The sequence below is a fragment of the Sceloporus occidentalis genome, unplaced genomic scaffold (genome assembly GCF_023333645.1).
Source record: "Sceloporus occidentalis isolate IW3139 unplaced genomic scaffold, rSceOcc1.0.p SCAF_199, whole genome shotgun sequence".
In the NCBI taxonomy this organism is placed as follows: domain Eukaryota; kingdom Metazoa; phylum Chordata; class Lepidosauria; order Squamata; family Phrynosomatidae; genus Sceloporus; species Sceloporus occidentalis.
Window position 1 is genome coordinate 267,422 of NW_028317179.1, and position 18,566 is coordinate 285,987.

The 18,566-nt window shown below is 44.1% G+C and overlaps 1 protein-coding gene across 1 annotated transcript in view; it reads right to left on the reverse strand.

Annotated features, from left to right (window-relative positions):
• LOC149278148 (dynein axonemal heavy chain 6-like) overlaps positions 1-18,566 on the reverse strand; it is a 102,260-nt gene that overhangs the window by 65,310 nt on the left and 18,384 nt on the right. Inside the window, 6 exon segments of the mRNA XM_089502265.1 lie at positions 2,074-2,195; positions 3,248-3,493; positions 5,559-5,749; positions 5,947-6,349; positions 6,455-6,796; positions 17,264-17,571. Of these exon segments, the coding sequence (XP_089358391.1) occupies positions 2,074-2,195; positions 3,248-3,493; positions 5,559-5,749; positions 5,947-6,349; positions 6,455-6,796; positions 17,264-17,571 (1,612 nt within the window).

Consider the following 18,566-nt stretch of genomic DNA (forward strand, 5'->3'; position numbering starts at 1 on the left):
GAATTGTGATTTATAGCACATGTGATTTGTTGTCAGCCTTTACTGCCCCATTAAGCAGACTAAAATATACAATATGTCCGCGAAGCCCTGGGTGTCACGCGACCTCGCGTACTTTTCTTTATTGCTTTTTTTTCTGTAATTCACTCTAAAGCCCATGGAGAAAAAGGAAAATCTGAGAATTCGAAATAATTTTTACATTTTTCAGAACACATAAACTCAAAGAGGATCACCGAGAAGCGAGGAAGCCAGTTGTTACTCTGTATTATGATGAATGCTTTACCTAAGGCTATATATGATAAATGCGGTGTATTCCATATCATAAATGTTTTTTAAAGTCTCCCCCCACACATACTATCCAAAGAGTCAATTTAACCCTGTTTTGTGGAAGTATTTTTCAAAAACACAGATAGATAGATAGATAGATAGATAGATAGATAGATAGATAGATAGATAGATGATAAATAGATAGATTGATAACAGATGTAAAGATTAGATAGATAGATAAATATTTATAGATAGATAATAGATGGATAGATAGATTGATGATAAATAAATAAATAAAGAGATAGACAGATAGATAATAGATGGATAGATAGATGACCACTGGCCATTTAACCGATGTGCCAGGTGGCAAGTCCATGGCTGCTGAGCTGACCCTGTATGTGCACAATTTTTTTATAGATAATTTAACTATGCATTATACAGGGCTAATGCTAACCGTTTGGCTCATAATAATCCACTGATAAATCTATGGGTTGTTTCATCTCACCGCAAATCATCGGCAAATTCACGGCTTAGTAAATAATCCCTCTAGCCTTTTTTTCCTTTTGTCTTTCTTTAAAACCCAAGACTCATGAAGCTTTGCGTTTCCGCGTCGTATGCGAGTTTAAAAGACATCTCTGACTTCATGGATAACAATCTTGCAAAATTACAATGTAACACAAAAAAAATAAAAATAAAAATGGAATATGGCTGCCTGTAACACCCCCCTCCGACAGGCAATCTGTATTTTACATAAATAAAATGCTTAAAGTAAGATACACATCTTTGACGGTAAATGCAGTATCAGGGAGAGATATGAAAGAGCTTTTTTAAATAAAGTATAACAATGTTACCGCATTTTTTAGGTAGCTCCACCTGATTAGAAGAGAAACCTAATATTTTGTTAAAAGATTTCAGATGACTTACAAAAAAATCACCATTTTTTAGATCACAGTTAAGCATTGCAATGTTCTTTCTCTGATGTAATCAGTTGTCCGTCCTCTTCATGTCCAACATTTGTTTAATGTGTTTTTCATACATAGCATTAAACCCTTATCATACTTCCCAAGTGTCCTGTTTTACATGGACAGTCATGATTTTTGGGCAGTGTCCTGCTGTCCCAGGTATCTGCCCAACTGTGCTGCGGTTTGAAGGCAGTGGGGATCATGGGTCGGTTGGGGGGGATCCTCCGATCTCCCATGACCAGCCCAGGGATCAGTAGAATCAATGGAGCCCGAGGTTGGGCGCTGTGAGGTGGCTATTTGGGTAAGGTGGGCAGGTGGCCATGCCTCCAACCATGCCCACCTCTCCATGTGACTCTGCCTGCCTCTGGCCACAAACCCCAACAACTATAAGAACACCAGAAATGTTGGGGGGATGCAAAATGTAAGCATCTCTGCCACTGTTATGGATTCTTTGTAAAGTCACTTGACTTTGGGTCATCAGCGCAATATAACCCAAAGTTCTTTGCTTGTTGGCGGTTTGAAATGACCACCATTACTGAGTCTCCACGATAGAACCACACAGGACTATAATCTATAGGATGAACATTGATATCTGAGAAAAGTCCGAATCCAAGGAGAAATCTGATTGGCGTTTGAAGTCAAGAAGTGGTAACATTTGAAAAAATAGCTTAGTTTTGGGTGGGTTTGCCTTCTTTTGGATAAAAAGCAGGAAGGATCGGTAGACGGGTTGAACTTGATGTTGTTTATTATTTTTTTTTTTATTACTATGTTACTATGGGCTACTAAAGAATTTTTTCCCCCCGGTATTCAATATTTTTATTTTTATAGATAAAGAGAATTGACGTACCTCTGAATGTCAGATGCCAGAAAGATTTGTTCCAGGTAAAGCCAATTCTTTTGGCAAATCATCCACTCCTCCATTGTGCGAGAGAAGAGATTTAACTTACGATCCCATTCAGCAACTGAGTTCTTGAAAATAAGAGAGAAACGTACAAATTAATTTTTGGGAACGTCACATTTCTCAGCGCCCCGTTTAATGAGCCGGCAGAGGTCAAATTTCCAAATTCTGGGGAAACTGACAAATGCAAAGTTAATGCAAATCGCTCCTTTTCTCGTCTCTCTCTAAGTGTGGAAATTGTCACTGATGCCGGGTGAGGCATAACTAGCAATGTTTAGGAAGAGGTAGGGATGGGTGACTGATGGTAATATGTGATGGAGAAAGAGGAGGAGGGCAGAGAAAATGGGGGTTAGGAAGAGAGAGGGAAGAAAAGAGACAAGTAGAAGAGGGGATCAAAAGAGAGAGAGGGGGGAGACAAGTAGAAGAGGGAGTCAAAAGAGAGAGGGGGGGAGACAAGTAGGAGAGGGAGTCAAAAGAGAGGGGGGCAGGAGACAAGTAGGAGAGGGAGTCAAAAGAGAAGGGGGCAGGAGACAAGTAGGAGAGGGAGTCAAAAGAGAAGGGGGCAGGAGACAAGTAGAAGAGGGAGTCAAAAGAGAGACAGAGGGAAGAAAGGAGACAAGTAGGAGAGGGAGTCAAAAGAGAGAGAGAGCGAGAGAGAGAGATGGAAGAAAGATGCAGGGGAGAGAAAATAGGAGCAGAGGAGGAAGAGAGAAGGAAAGAAAAAGGGATAGGAGGGATGGGAGATATAGGGGGAAAGAGTAAGGAGAGGGAGAAAAGTGGGGAGAGTTTTCTGGCCACATATGGTGGCACATACACTACTTCTCTATAAGTGTGGCCAATGAGAAATGATCCTTCTAACATACTGGCTTCTCATTGGTTGCACACATGACTCTAATTAATGTCCTCATGCAAATTTCGAGACCCCCCTCGATGCCTGCATACATGTGTAATGTAGATAGAATACTTTTGCTTCTTTTAATCTGTAAACGCCGTTATATGGATTTATTCTGTGTACAGAACGGTAAAATCTATGATTTGAAGAACAAAAAGCAAAAGTTCCACTTCAATTTCATGTGGCAATAATATTGGGCTGAGGAACACTTCAAAATAAGTAATCAAGTACCTTAATTGGTCCGGTGTAGCGGGAGCCCTTTAATGTTGAAATTATGACTTGCGATTCCTCTAGCTGAGCCGTTATGTCTTCGGCGGACGCAATAATCGGTACTTTGGAAAGTTCAGACTTGTGCGCAGTCAACTTAAAATCGGTTTTATTCCAAAGACTAATGATTTTGTTCAGCATCCCCTCCAGGGTAGCTTCGTTCGTAGCAGTTGTAGAGGTTTCAATAATTTTTTCTTTATGCTGAAATATCTATAAAAATAAATTATTAAAATGATGTCATCAGCAGAAGTGAACACTAAACGCAAGGATATAGTTTTAAAAGGATATTAGAAGTGAAAAATGACATCATCAAAATATATGAAGCTACTGAATGGACATCGGGGGGGGAAGTTGAAATTTGCATATGACACAACATAGTACGCTTGAATAGTTACATTTTAATTGGATCTGGAATATTAATTTGGAAGTAAACAAACATTTATCCTTTGGGGCCTTTTGGAATGCTCATAATTTAGACAAAAGGCAGTTTCCAAAAATGTAAAAATGTCTTGGCACTGGAGAAAAAAAGACAAAAGACAGAAAAAAAAAAATGATATCAAAAGAGTTATGTCATAGTTTTGACATGAAACCCAAAAATCTTAAGGACGACATTATATATTTATAATATATATTATTTATTTAATATATTATTATTAATTTAATTTATTATTATTATTATTATTATTATTTATTTGAACTTTTGAAAACAAAAAAATAAACCTTCTCCACAGGTCACTGCTTTTGGAGTCATAGATACATATAAAATATTGAAGGCTGGCTTTCTTCTTAGATGTTAAATAGTGCCAAAGCTGCAAATAAATACTTAAACAGAATAGTTGAATCAGTAAGGAAACCAGTAATGTGCATCAGTAGGGGAACATAAAGAATCTTTATGTCCAATATGATGGAAGTCCTCATGAGCCAATTAATTTTATTGTATATTGCCCTTAAAAAAAACCAAACAGTGATATTGAATGTAAGATATCATTTAGATCTCAGAGAAAGCAAGTTCAGTTCTGAAAATACTTTCTTTATTATAAATAATTTACATTATTCAGTTTATATTGACTTATTTAAACTTATTTAAAAACCTATTTTTTTCTAACATGTTAATTGTGTAGCTACCTTCATTATTCTGATGACCATTGGACAAAGCTGCGGCACATGCTTTATAAATCAATAATAATAATAATGCAATTACAGTAGGAAATACATAATGAGTAAAACAGATACAATATATCCTCTGTTTTTAGATAAAGACAGGCCCGGACTGGGACAAAAAATAGGCCCGGGCATTTAAGCCTGAGCAGCCCATTTTTTATTTATTTATTGTTAAAGCCCACCCTTCATGTACCATCTTTGCATTTACTCATTCACACAAATCATTAACACATTCATTAATGCAGTCTCACAAATCATTCAAGCAATTCATCCACACATGAATTAATTAATTGTCATACACATTCACACAATTCATCCACACATTTATTCATTCATTCATTATCATACGCATTCACACTACCCCCTCTCCCCATCTTATCTGCCCCTTCTCACTATGTTCCCCCTTTTCACTATGTACCCCCTCTCACTATCTATCCCCTCTCCCCATTTCTCACTATCTAACCCCCCTCTGCCCCTTCTCACTGCACCCCCCTCACTCACCCTACTTACCTTGTTGCCGGAGCAAGCAGCAACTGCGACCAGGCCCGCGGCAGGGCCGGATTGACTTAGGGGCTGATGGAGCTGCAGCTCCAGGCCCCTACCTTAAAATAGGCCCAGTCAGGACCGGACTGACTGGGCCTATGCGGCCTCATTAACGCAGGGCCCCTTAAACCCGCCGCAACTGCGACCGGGTCAGCCACTCTAAGGGGCCGGGAAGCCCCCACCAGGGCCGGCCTTAGGGGTCTGCGGCGGCACAGGGCTTCAATTAAAACATCGAGTTTTTTTTTTTTTAACTTCATTTAACATCCTCCATGTTAAATAAAGTTAACAAAAACGTTATTTAACATGGAGGATGTTAAATAAAGTAAAAAAAAACAACAAAAAAACCCCCGATGTTTTAATTTAAACCCTGTGCGGCCACATACCCGTAAGGCCGGCCCTGGTGGGGGCTTCCCGGCTCCTTAGAGTGGCGGACCCGGTCGCAGTTGCGTAGAGGCCGCATAGGCCCAGTCAGTCCGGTCCTGACTGGGCCTATTTTAAGGTAGGGGCCTGGAGCTGCAGCCCGGTGTGCCCTATGGCCAGTCCGGGCCTGGAAAAAGATGTTTATATATACCTTAAGCTCCAAAAGACTTCCCAATGTTAAGCCCTTATCCCGCGTAATCAGCCTTCCGATGGCGTTATGTATTGTGTCCCAATGTCTGTCCTGGAGGCAAGGGTTCCTTAAAGCCACCACGACAGGTAAACTTTGTTTGAAATCCAGAAGCGATTGTCTCAACCTTGACCCAATGTCATTTGCCGGCAAACCTGGCGTAGAATAAAAAAAATTTTGAACTTTCTATTGAAACAATAACAATATATACAACACATAAAGAAAGCATTATTTTATTAAACTGTAACAATGTAACAACAGGAGCTACAATTCCAATGATCCTCCAGTGCGGGATGACAAAGTATCACCGACTTTCCGATATATCAACATGGAGGAACGGACTGGTTTATACCTTTCTCCAGCATAAATAACGTATGGCTGAATCGACTAACATCCCTCTGTATGACATCAACGTTGAGCTGATCGAAGGGAGTAAGCTTCCATTCCGCGGAGAGTTTGGTCCATTCTTCCGCGGATTCCCAAAGGAGCTTTCTCAAACTCAAGTCGTACTCGATTTCCGTGATTTCTGCGTTAACCGTGTGGCTGCTGACCTCCCCGGCTGAGCTCTTTTGGGAATGAAGCACATCCACTAACTTAGCTTTCATCTGAGTCATTGAACTTCCAAAGCGCTCTTGGTAGGTCGAGTAACACCGGGCTTTGCTGGCAAGAACGTCAAATTCTTCCAGGAGCATTAAGATTATTTCTTTAGCTTCCGGTGGGAATGTATCACTCTGAAGCAGTACTGGGTTCCTCACCTAGAAGCACAAAAAGCACCCCACACAATGATATTGCGCATACATTTTAGAACAGGTTGAATTACAGTACACCAGTCAACTGAGCCACCGAAGACGGGTACATACCTTGGTCTTAAGCTCCATTAACTCAAAGTGCAAGTCTGATATGTACTTGTCCAAATCCCCACTGAATTTGACGATGCCCTCATCCTTTTTTGCTTCACAGAAAAGGACAGATGATTTGAGGTGTTGGAAGCTCGGGATAAGGCTTTGATATAAGGCCAACTCTTCGGAAGAAATACGCACGCAGAAGTCTTTTGCCACAGAATACAGCTGGATAACAGTGCTGTACATCTTCTCTAGAGATGGAAGCTCGGAAGATATTTGACCAAGGAACATCAGGTGCTCGACAAAGTCCTCCACACCTGTTAGGTCAATGCTAAGCTTTCTCAGTGCTTTATGGATGACCTGAAACACATAAACAAAGCAAATTCGAACAACAACATAATAAATAATGAAATATATATATGTAATAATAAAATTATTAGGGACGGTTAAGGCCACTTGAAGATATCACAAAAGGTTGATAGACATAGGGCAATATGTATAAAAAAAGTGATTCTGATACAAAGTTTCAAAGGTGTTCTTCCACCATAGCAGTACCAATGGAATGGATCATACCAATGGAATGGATCGTACCAATGGAATGGATCGTACCAATGGAATGGATCATACCAAAGGAATGGATCATACCAGTGGAATGGATCATACCAAAGGAATGGATCATACCAATGGAAGGGATCATACCAATGGAATGGATCGTACCAATGGAATGGATCATACCAATTGATGCTATGGTGACAAGAATCCTTTTTAATCTTTGCATCAGAAATGCATTCAGGACATAACAACTAGACTTGTGCATTCGTCTTCGGGCGAACATGAAAACGAGCACGAAGAGGCCGTTTTTTTGTTCGTTCCGAAGGAACGTAGAACAGAATACAGTGCCGGCAAACCGTAGGCGAAGACGAAGACTCACAATCACGAAGATTCGAAGATTCTTCGTGATCGTCTTCGTTTTTGCCGCGCAACCGCCAAAATTTCAAACAGGAGTGAGCTGATCCTCGTCTGTCCAATCAGCTCACTCTTGTGACGTAACGCTAAGGGTCTCGTCCAATGCCTGTGCTGCTGTTTTTTGAATTCTGAAGGCGCCTTTATAAGACCAGAGCTTGCCTGAGAGATCCATTCATTTTTCGCTGTGACTGCTTTGGCAACACTGCTGTGCTGCATCCGAGCGTTACAGAGAGAGATTGTTCTGTTCTGTGTGAGACTGGTAAGCCTTAGCCTGCCATTTCTCACTGTGTACTTCATCCTCACTTCAGTGCTACTTAATTAATATATTTAATAATAATAATTTGATTAATTTAATTTTTTTAAAATTAATTTGTCATCAACTTTAGTGTAAGTGCTGTTGAGTTGACAGTGCACCCAGTGCCTCAGTGGCACTGGGGTGCCCTTGCCCTGGGCTGGCACTAGTGCCTATTGCCTGTCCTGCTTAAATAAATTAAATAGAATTTATAAATTACAATTTAATAGAATCTATAATTTAATAGTTCATTATAATATTATATATATATATATATTTGTCAGTCATATATATATATACTATAGTATACTAGTGTAGAGTGTACTGTAGACATTCATCTACTAGTGTCTAATTTAAAATCAGTAATATTAATTAATATAATTAATAATTGAATTCATTATAAAATTATATATATATTTGTCAGTTATAGTTAGTAATAGTATACTAGTGTAGAGTGTACTGTAGACATTCAGAACATCTACTAGTGTCTAATCTAAAATCAGTAATATCAATAATTCTCTAATTCTTTCTTATCTTAATAGTTAATTAAATTAGCTATAAATAAAAGTAATAATATTAATTAATTACTACTAGCGTATAGTTCAGCTAATCTTATTAGTACTGGTGCTGCAGCTCTATAGTTTGTGCTTTGTTTTAGCAACAGTAAGAGACCAAGTCAATTTTTCTTAATTAATCTTTCATTTTATTTCATTTGTTTTGCTCACCTCAGTCCATCAGTGAAGTGAACTTGTTGGGCTAGTGAGTGCAGCCGCATAAGTGCTGTGTTTTTTTTTGATCAGCAAGCAGTGACGTTAACTGTTTTGCAAAGATTTTCTCATTTATTTTACATTTTATTTCAATTTTATTAAAAGTACCCTTAGTGTTTTGCTCACCTCAGTCCATCAGTGAAGTGAACTTGTTGGGCTAGTGAGTGCAGCAAGCAGTGAAGATAACTGTTTTGCTGTGACATTTTATTTTATTTCTAATTCTTTTCAAGAAAAATTGACTGTGACGAGCTGTACTAAGCAAAGCTTCAAGCTACTAGCTGTAGTACTAAAATAATTCTAATCTTCTTTAATCTTAATCTATAATATATTATAAATAATAATATTCTAATTCATAATCTATAATATAAGTAATTCTAATTCTAAATTCTAATTCATAATCTATATTCTTCTATCTATAATACATAATATATAAGTAAATTAGTTCTAATCTATTAATATTATATAACTTAATATTAATTAATAAATCATATACTGAATCTGATTTAACCTCACTTTAGCTTAGTGGGTTTGAGAGCGTCTGCCTAGAGGTAGACTTATAGTAAGGAAATATAGCTTTAGGCTAGCATAGTGGTAGGCTAAGCTCTTAGGCCCGTGTAAATTCAAATTAAAAATAAAATACTGCTAGTTATTAAATAGTTAATCTTGAGTTAATAATTTCAATAACTTTAGGATTTTGGCAGATTGCACACAGCACAGTGCAGTAGTGCATAGTTTTACTTTTTAAGCAGTAGCACTGAAGAGAACTTCCTCTAATTTTTTTGTCTTTAATTCGTTTTTCCTTTTTTTTATTTTTATTTTTTTATTTTTTTTTTTATAGTTTTTTAAACACTACACTACACTACACTACACTACACTACACACACAACACAAAATTTGAAATGGATCCTCCTTTTGGGACTAAGGAGGGACAAGCTCCATCTACCACCACCACCACCACCACCAGCACCACCACCAGCACCACCACCAGCTCTAAGATGCAGCCTTTGCGTCAGTCTAGTCGGCCAAGTAGGCCAAGCTCTCGCTTATCATTTGGGGAAGCATTGCTTGAAGGATCATCAAGTAAAGGAAAGGCACCAAAAGCAGGCAGTAGTAGTGCGGCTAGGCCCACAAGCTCTATGGTTTTTTACGGAAAGCCTAAAGCACCAGAAGCACGTTCAAAGTTAAAGGGTAGCACAAGTAGTACCAGCCCAGTGACTAAAAAGAAGTGCCTTTTGCCCCAAGCAGCATCTTCCCCATCCACCAGCAGCATGCAAGGTACCAAGCAGAGCCAAATTAGCAGCAAGACTCAGAGGGGTCCCAAACCAAAGCGATCTCATTCCTTTGTAGGGAAAACCACCACCACCACCACCCCCGCCTCTACCACCACTAGTGCTGCGCCTACTGTTCCCACTGGTACCGCCACGCCATGTCCTCCTAGTACCTCTAGCAAGCCACCAAGTCCTTACAAAATTTTTGTAAAGACAGTTAGAGAGAGGGCTACACATAGTGGAACTCCACCTAGCGAGGTAGCAGAGGAGCCTGAGACTGAGAGGCCAAGTGCAGAGTCTATTCTTCCTGCTCGCACTACTACTAGTCACGAGTCTCACGACGATATCAGTCTTAGCTCCAGCCTAGCAGGAATTCCATTCGATCTGGCTAATGAAGAGCTAGACTATGAGCCAGAGGAAGTAGAGGAGATGAGTGGTCAGGAATCAGATTCCTCAGGGAGCAGTGTCCAAATGACTAGTGCACAATTTTCCCCTGAGCCTCCACCTTCTCCGCTACGATCATCACCATCACCACCACCAGCAGCAGCAGCAAAACCTAGCAAATCTAAAGCAATTAGCAGTCCCACTATGGCCAGTACTGTTACCACCAGTCCCACCACCACTAGTTCTGCCTCTGTTCATCCACCCCGAGCAGTAAGAGCAGCACCCAAGGCACACTCCAAGGCTATGCGCGCCCCAATTTGGGAGCACTTTGAAAATGTTGAAGAAGGGCGCTATGGAAAGTGCAAACATTGTGGGAAGCTAATAAGCAGAGGGAAAGTGTCTGGCCATTTTACCAGTGCTAGCATGAAGCATCACCTCAGCACTCAACACAACGCTGTGCTATTGGGGAAAGATGCAGAGGTAAAACTTAGTGCAGGCAGCATAGCTGGTGGCCGTGGAAAAACCCCAACAGCTTCTTCTTCTGAGCCAATAGCAGCAGCAGCAGCAGCAGCAACTAGTGCTGGCAGCCAGAGACCAAGGCAGGTTGGAGCACTGCATGCCCAGCCCACCCTGGAAGAATTTGGGGCATTCCACTCCAAGAGAACGATGCCCAAACAGCAGGCCAATAAAGTAACGCGACTTATTGGTCAGTTCATTGCTGTTGGAGGGGCATCCTTCTCCATGATTGAAGGGGAGCCTTTCAAACAATTGATGGCGGCTGTGGCTCCACAATACACAGTTCCGTCACGTTCCACTTTCAGCAGGAACATTGTCCCCTCGCTGTATCGGTCCTGTGTTGCAGCAGTGAAAGAGGAGCTTTCCAAGGCTGCTGGTCAGTGTGTTCATTTCACTACAGATTTGTGGAGTGCACCTAGCGCCCAGCATGCCTTTCTTTCTTTGACAGCACACTGGTGGCAGCCCGGTGTGTCTAAGGAAGTTGCTGCAGCAGGCTACCGATCATTCCTTCTCCATGCAGAAGTGATGGATGAAAAGCACACTTCCCAAAATATTCTGCATGCGATTAGGAAAATGTTTAGCCTTTGGGTGGGAGCAGAGGCGGGCACCAATGTTGAAGTTGGTTTTGTGGTAACTGACGGAGGTGCCAATATGGTGAAAGCGCTGCGAGATGGTCATATTGTTGGTGTGCGCTGTGCAGCCCACATCATCCATCTTGTAGTGAAGGCAGCAATGTCAGAAGGAACTAATGTGGCAGCAGTAGTTCTGTCCCGCTGCAGAAAGATCGCTGGGCACTTTCACCATAGTGTTAAGGCTAGCCAACTTTTGAGGGAAGAGCAAGAGAGGTCAGGTCTTCCCGTACACTGCCTACGTCAGGATGTCAGTACACGGTGGAACTCCACGTTAGACATGCTGGAGAGGATTTTGGAGCAGCAGAGGGCAATCCATAATCTTGCCTCAGAGCACAATATTGGGATTACCTCTCCATTGAATAGGGAGGATTGGACAGTGATCGCCCAGCTAGTGGCAGTCCTTAAACCATTCAGGGATGCCACAGAAAATTTAAGCTCAAACACTGCCAGTCTGGCCCAGGTAATCCCAGTGTTCTCCCATCTAGGCAGCAAGATGGATGTGTTCCTTGGAAACCGTGAGGCTGTTCAAGGTGGCACTCTACATCCTGACGTAGCAGCCATAGTCAGGAAGCTGAAGGATCTGCTAAAAGTACACCTTCGCAAGCGAATGGAAGAGAGTCCCGAAATGATGCTAGCGTGCCTTTGTGATCCAAGAATTAAGGGAAAGCTAGCTTTGAAATTCAATGTTCTCAGTAGCTACCGGGAGCAATTGGTCAACAAGGTGCGTGACTGGCAGCGTAAAATGGGAATGCTGTCCGAGGAGGGTGAGGTGCAGGAGGAGGAAGAGATGATGTGGTCTGCTACCCCTAGCAGCAGCATCAGCAGCAGTGCCACAAGCAGCACAACACAGCTGAGTGGAGCAGCTGCGTTTTGGGAAGAGGCACTTGGCAGTATAGTTGGACCATCTGACAGAGCTAGCAGCAGAAAGGAGAGTAGTGCTGCTGAAATGGTCAAACTTTACCTCTGTGAAGTTCCTTCTGCTCCTAATGTTGATCCTCTTAGCTACTGGGATGAAAAGAAGAGTGTGTGGCCTGCACTCTCATGGGTTGCGCAGCAGCTTCTATCATGTCCGCCAACCACTGTTCAAAGTGAGCGCGTGTTTTCTATGACTGGAAACATACTGAGTCCACAGCGCTCACGCATGGCACCTCATCTGATGGAGCAGATTGCCTTTCTTAAATTCAATCTGCCCAAATTGGGTTACCCAGCTCTTAGCTTGGAAAGTTAAATTTTTTCTCTCTAATGTTTAAGGTAGTTTCTCCCCCTGGTTGCACTTGCTGCGGTGTGGCAATGCCTGCTACCTCCGCTGGTGTAGCCAATTTACGCTAGGGCCTAGTGTCTGAGCTCTGTAAGTCCGCTCCCAAACGCCTAGGACTGACAGTCTTTGGATGCTTTGCCCTGGGGTGAAACAGGTGAGTGGGTCGTCAATTGCCCACTCATTCACCTTTTTCCGTTTCCAACGCTGCTGCTGGTGGTGGTGCCAGTATCTTTTGCCAGTTCGCTTCCTGGCTGAAATCATGCCTCAGATGTCCCTAATGGAAAGGGTAGTTTCTCCCCCCTGGTTGCACTTGCTGCGGTGTGGCAACGCCTGCTACCTCCGCCGGTGTAGCTAGCTTATGCTAGGGCCTTGTGTCTGAGTTCTGTAGGTCTGCTCCCAAACGCCAAGGACTGACAGTGCTTGGATGCTTTGCCCTGGGGTGAAACAGGTGAGCGGGTCGTCAATTGCCCACTCATTCGCCTTTCCCAATTCTGCTGCTGCTGGTGGTGGTGCCAGTGTCTCTCTTCAATGCCAGTTCGCTTCCTGGCTAGTGTCATGCCTCGAATGTCCCTGATGGTAAGGGTAGTTTCTCCCCCCTGGTTGCACTTGTTGCGGTGTGGCAACGCCTGCTACCTCCGCCGGTGTAGCCAGCTTACGCTAGGGCCTTGTGTCTGAGTTCTGGAAGTCCGCTCCCAAACGCCAAGGACTGACAGTTTTTGGATGCTTTGCCCTGGGGTGAAACAGGTGAGTGGGTCGCCAATTGCCCACTCATTCGCCTTTCCCAATTCTGCTGCTGCTGCTGCTGGTGGTGGTGCCAGTGTCTCTTCGATGCCAGTTCGCTTCCTGGCTAGTGTCATGAATCAAATGTCCCTAATGGTAAGGGCAGTTTCTCCCCCCTGGCTGCCTCTGTCTGCGGTGTGGCAACGCCTGCTACCTCCGCCGGAGTGGCCAGCTTACGCTAGGGCCTTGTGTCTGAGCTCTGGAAGTCTGCTGCCAAACGTTTAAGACTGACAGTGTTTGGGTGCTTTGCCCTGGGGTGAAACAGGTGAGTGGGTCGCCAATTGCCCACTCATTCGCCTTTCCCATTTTTCAATGCTGCTGCTGGTGGTGGTGGTGGTGCCAGCATCTCTTCTCTGCCAGTTCGCTTCCTGGCTAGAGTCATGCCCAAAATGTCCCTAGTGGTAAGGGCAGTTTCTCCCCTCTGGCTGCGTCTGTTTGCGGTGTGGCAACGCCTGCTACCTCCGCCGGAGTGGCCAGCTTACGCTAGGGCCTTGTGTCTGAGCTCTGGAAGTCTGCTGCCAAACGTCTAAGACTGACAGTGTTTGGGTGCTTTGCCCTGGGGTGAAACAGGTGAGTGGGTCGCCAATTGCCCACTCATTCGCCTTTTCAATGCTGCTGCTGGTGGTGGTGCCAGCATCTCTTCTCTGCCAGTTCGCTTCCTGGCTAGTGTCATGCCTCAAATGTCCCTAATTGTAAGGGCAGTTTCTCCCCCCTGGCTGCCTCTGTCTGCGGTGTGGCAACGCCTGCTACCTCCGCCGGAGTGGCCAGCTTACGCTAGGGCCTTGTGTCTGAGCTCTGGAAGTCTGCTGCCAAACGTCTAAGACTGACAGTGTTTGGGTGCTTTGCCCTGGGGTGAAACAGGTGAGCGGGTCGCCAATTGCCCTCTCATTCGCCTTTCCAATTTTTCAATGCTGCTGGTGGTGGTGGTGGTGGTGGTGGTGCCAGCATCTCTTCTCTGCCAGTTCGCTTCCTGGCTAGAGTCATGCCCAAAATGTCCCTAATTGTAAGGGCAGTTTCTCCCCCCTGGCTGCCTCTGTCTGCGGTGTGGCAACGCCTGCTACCTCCGCCGGAGTGGCCAGCTTACGCTAGGGCCTTGTGTCTGAGCTCTGGAAGTCTGCTGCCAAACGTCTAAGACTGACAGTGTTTGGGTGCTTTGCCCTGGGGTGAAACAGGTGAGTGGGTCGCCAATTGCCCACTCATTCGCCTTTTCAATGCTGCTGCTGGTGGTGGTGCCAGCATCTCTTCTCTGCCAGTTCGCTTCCTGGCTAGTGTCATGCCTCAAATGTCCCTAATTGTAAGGGCAGTTTCTCCCCCCTGGCTGCCTCTGTCTGCGGTGTGGCAACGCCTGCTACCTCCGCCGGAGTGGCCAGCTTACGCTAGGGCCTTGTGTCTGAGCTCTGGAAGTCTGCTGCCAAACGTCTAAGACTGACAGTGTTTGGGTGCTTTGCCCTGGGGTGAAACAGGTGAGCGGGTCGCCAATTGCCCTCTCATTCGCCTTTCCAATTTTTCAATGCTGCTGGTGGTGGTGGTGGTGGTGGTGGTGCCAGCATCTCTTCTCTGCCAGTTCGCTTCCTGGCTAGAGTCATGCCCAAAATGTCCCTAATTGTAAGGGCAGTTTCTCCCCCCTGGCTGCCTCTGTCTGCGGTGTGGCAACGCCTGCTACCTCCGCCGGAGTGGCCAGCTTACGCTAGGGCCTTGTGTCTGAGCTCTGGAAGTCTGCTGCCAAACGTCTAAGACTGACAGTGTTTGGGTGCTTTGCCCTGGGGTGAAACAGGTGAGTGGGTCGCCAATTGCCCACTCATTCGCCTTTTCAATGCTGCTGCTGGTGGTGGTGCCAGCATCTCTTCTCTGCCAGTTCGCTTCCTGGCTAGTGTCATGCCTCAAATGTCCCTAATTGTAAGGGCAGTTTCTCCCCCCTGGCTGCCTCTGTCTGCGGTGTGGCAACGCCTGCTACCTCCGCCGGAGTGGCCAGCTTACGCTAGGGCCTTGTGTCTGAGCTCTGGAAGTCTGCTGCCAAACGTCTAAGACTGACAGTGTTTGGGTGCTTTGCCCTGGGGTGAAACAGGTGAGCGGGTCGCCAATTGCCCTCTCATTCGCCTTTCCAATTTTTCAATGCTGCTGGTGGTGGTGGTGGTGGTGGTGGTGCCAGCATCTCTTCTCTGCCAGTTCGCTTCCTGGCTAGAGTCATGCCCAAAATGTCCCTAATTGTAAGGGCAGTTTCTCCCCCCTGGCTGCCTCTGTCTGCGGTGTGGCAACGCCTGCTACCTCCGCCGGAGTGGCCAGCTTACGCTAGGGCCTTGTGTCTGAGCTCTGGAAGTCTGCTGCCAAACGTCTAAGACTGACAGTGTTTGGGTGCTTTGCCCTGGGGTGAAACAGGTGAGTGGGTCGCCAATTGCCCACTCATTCGCCTTTTCAATGCTGCTGCTGGTGGTGGTGCCAGCATCTCTTCTCTGCCAGTTCGCTTCCTGGCTAGAGTCATGCCCAAAATGTCCCTAATGGTAAGGGCAGTTTCTCCCCCCTGGCTGCCTCTGTTTGCGGTGTGGCAACGCCTGCTACCTCCGCCGGAGTGGCCAGCTTACGCTAGGGCCTTGTGTCTGAGCTCTGGAAGTCTGCTGCCAAACGTCTAAGACTGACAGTGTTTGGGTGCTTTGCCCTGGGGTGAAACAGGTGAGCGGGTCGCCAATTGCCCACTCATTTGCCTTTCCCATTTCCTTTTCCATTTCATTATTTTCCTTCTGATACACAACCAACCAAACATAACACACACAATAACACATATAACACATATAACACACAGTGACATCACACATAACACACATACACACACACTTACAATGCACAAAACACAAGGACCTTTTCCTTGTTATTTGCCCTGGCCTTCACTCACTAATAGCATTACATTAACACTATAACTCACACTTCACCCTATAACATTTTTCCATCCACATACCTGCCAACAGACCCAACTTTTTCAGCGACAGTCCTGCTTTTTTCCAGTCCTGTCCCATCTAATTTAGCTAAACTAGGTATGCAAAATGCAAATACACATAGGTAGTTATAGCTCGGTAGGTAACGCTACTATAAACATTTAATAAATATAATCAAGTACTAAATAATAAATCTAACTTTAAAATACATTTAAATAAACCCCTATTTTTTTTTTAAAAAAAACATTAAAATTTAATTATTATTATTTAGACATAATCCATCTTTAACCAAACCAGTGCACTGCTACTAATCTTAAACATAACCGTACATTAACCCTAAGCTATTTTTTAGTTCTTGTCCAACATTTTTCCATCAGCATACCTGCCAACACACCCAAGATTTTGGTGGACAGTCCTGCTATTTTCCAGTCCTGTCCAATAAGTAAGTTGGGTTGTTGCAAAGTATGCCATTGTAAATAGGTAGCAAATGTTAGGCATGTAAAGTGGTCCAAAATCAATTTAAAAATGTAAAATATTCCCTATTCTTTTATTAAACATCTATGGACAGTACACCTCGGTATGTGTGTGCAACTCTATTGGTCGTTTCGGCAGGGGGCTCGCCTGCCATCAACGAATGAAGTGCATTCTGCAGTTCTGCAATTCACTCGTTGATGCCAGACCAGCCCCCTGCCGAAACGACCAATAGAGCTGCACACACGTACCTTCACGGCAGCTGCTGCTGCTGTGATGTGTTATTAACCCCGTATTAACCCCTGCTAGGCAACCAGGAGGAAAACGAAGATTAAACGAGCACGAAGAATGTCCGCGAATATTCGCCCGAAGAGAAGACAGGAACGGGCGAATATTCGCGGAATACGAAGATTTTTTTTTCCCCGAAGACGAGCACGAAGACGAACACGAAGAGCCCCCTGGTGCCCAAGTCTAATAACAACCAATGATTTTAATATCGCTTCTTGTCTTGGCTTCTATAGTTTTATGTGTATCATTTTGAAGCAATAAGAGGGGGAAAAACTTACGTCCAAAAGTTGAATATTCTTTGCATACGCCACATCAGGCAAGGATTCACGAATCATATCCACTGCAGCTTGCAGATGTTGTAGGCACTCCGTCTGATATTCCAGACTTTTAACTCTAAAAACGCGGATCCGTCTGTCCGTACTCATCCGTTTACATACGCCGATAAAGTCCTTAAGCATCGAGAGAACGTTCCGGAAATCGTCGGGAGACAAGGCTGTCTGTTGTGAGACAATTTTAATTTTCACTTTCTGAGCTGTGCGCACCATGGCGCCATATTGGATAAAATGTTCACTGTAGATTTCCACATCTTTCATTGAAAGATTAACGATTGAGACAATGTCCTTAACCTGCAAGCAAAAAGTAGAAAATAACCATATCCATTGATTTTGTTGGTATATACGCCACCATCAAAAAGTTTGGGGTCATGTAGAAATTTCCTCGTTTCTTAAGCCAATTTTGTCCATTAAAATAACGTGAAATGGATCAGAAATCCAGCTCAGAGGGGGTTAATGTTGTAAATGGCTGATTTTTAATGGAATCTTCATAGGCGTACAGAGACCCTTTATCACTCCCATCACTCCTGTGTTCCAATGGCCCATTATCACTCCAATCACTCCTGTGTCCCAATGGCCCTTTATCACTCCCATCACTCCTGTGTTCCAACGGCCCTTTATCACTCCCATCACTCCTGTGTTCCAATGGCCCATTATCACTCCCATCACTCCTGTGTTCCAATGGCCCTTTATCACTCCCATCACTCCTGGGTTCCAATGGCCCTTTATCACTCCCATCACTCCTGTGTTCCAATGGCCCTTTATCACTCCATCACTCCTGTGTTCCAATGGCACGTTGTGTTTTCGCTGATCCAAGTTTAAGTTTAAAAGGATAATTGATGGTTAGAAACCTTTTTGTAATTATGTTACAGCCAGAAATCTCCTTGATTTCCATGAAAACAGCCAAGGGACCCCACATTTTGGAACAGTAGTGTATATACCTCAAGGGAAAAATAACTTCAGCAGAGTTTCTAAATTTTTATAAAGGGTTTACGAGCTAAAACAAGAACATTACATGCTCTGTGTATTTACTTGATGTGCAACATAGGTGGGAAGGTGGAACGATGGTGGGACTAGGATGACAATATTTAAGAATACTGCCCATTTAGATGGCGTCTTTAAAGCTCTGAATCCCCAGTGACTTCACCCACATTCAATGACACAACCTAGACTTTCCACTGATCTTAAGGCAGCCAGAGGAGCAGAGAGGTCCCACCAAGCTCTTCTGTAGGCTCCCCATGAAGGATAA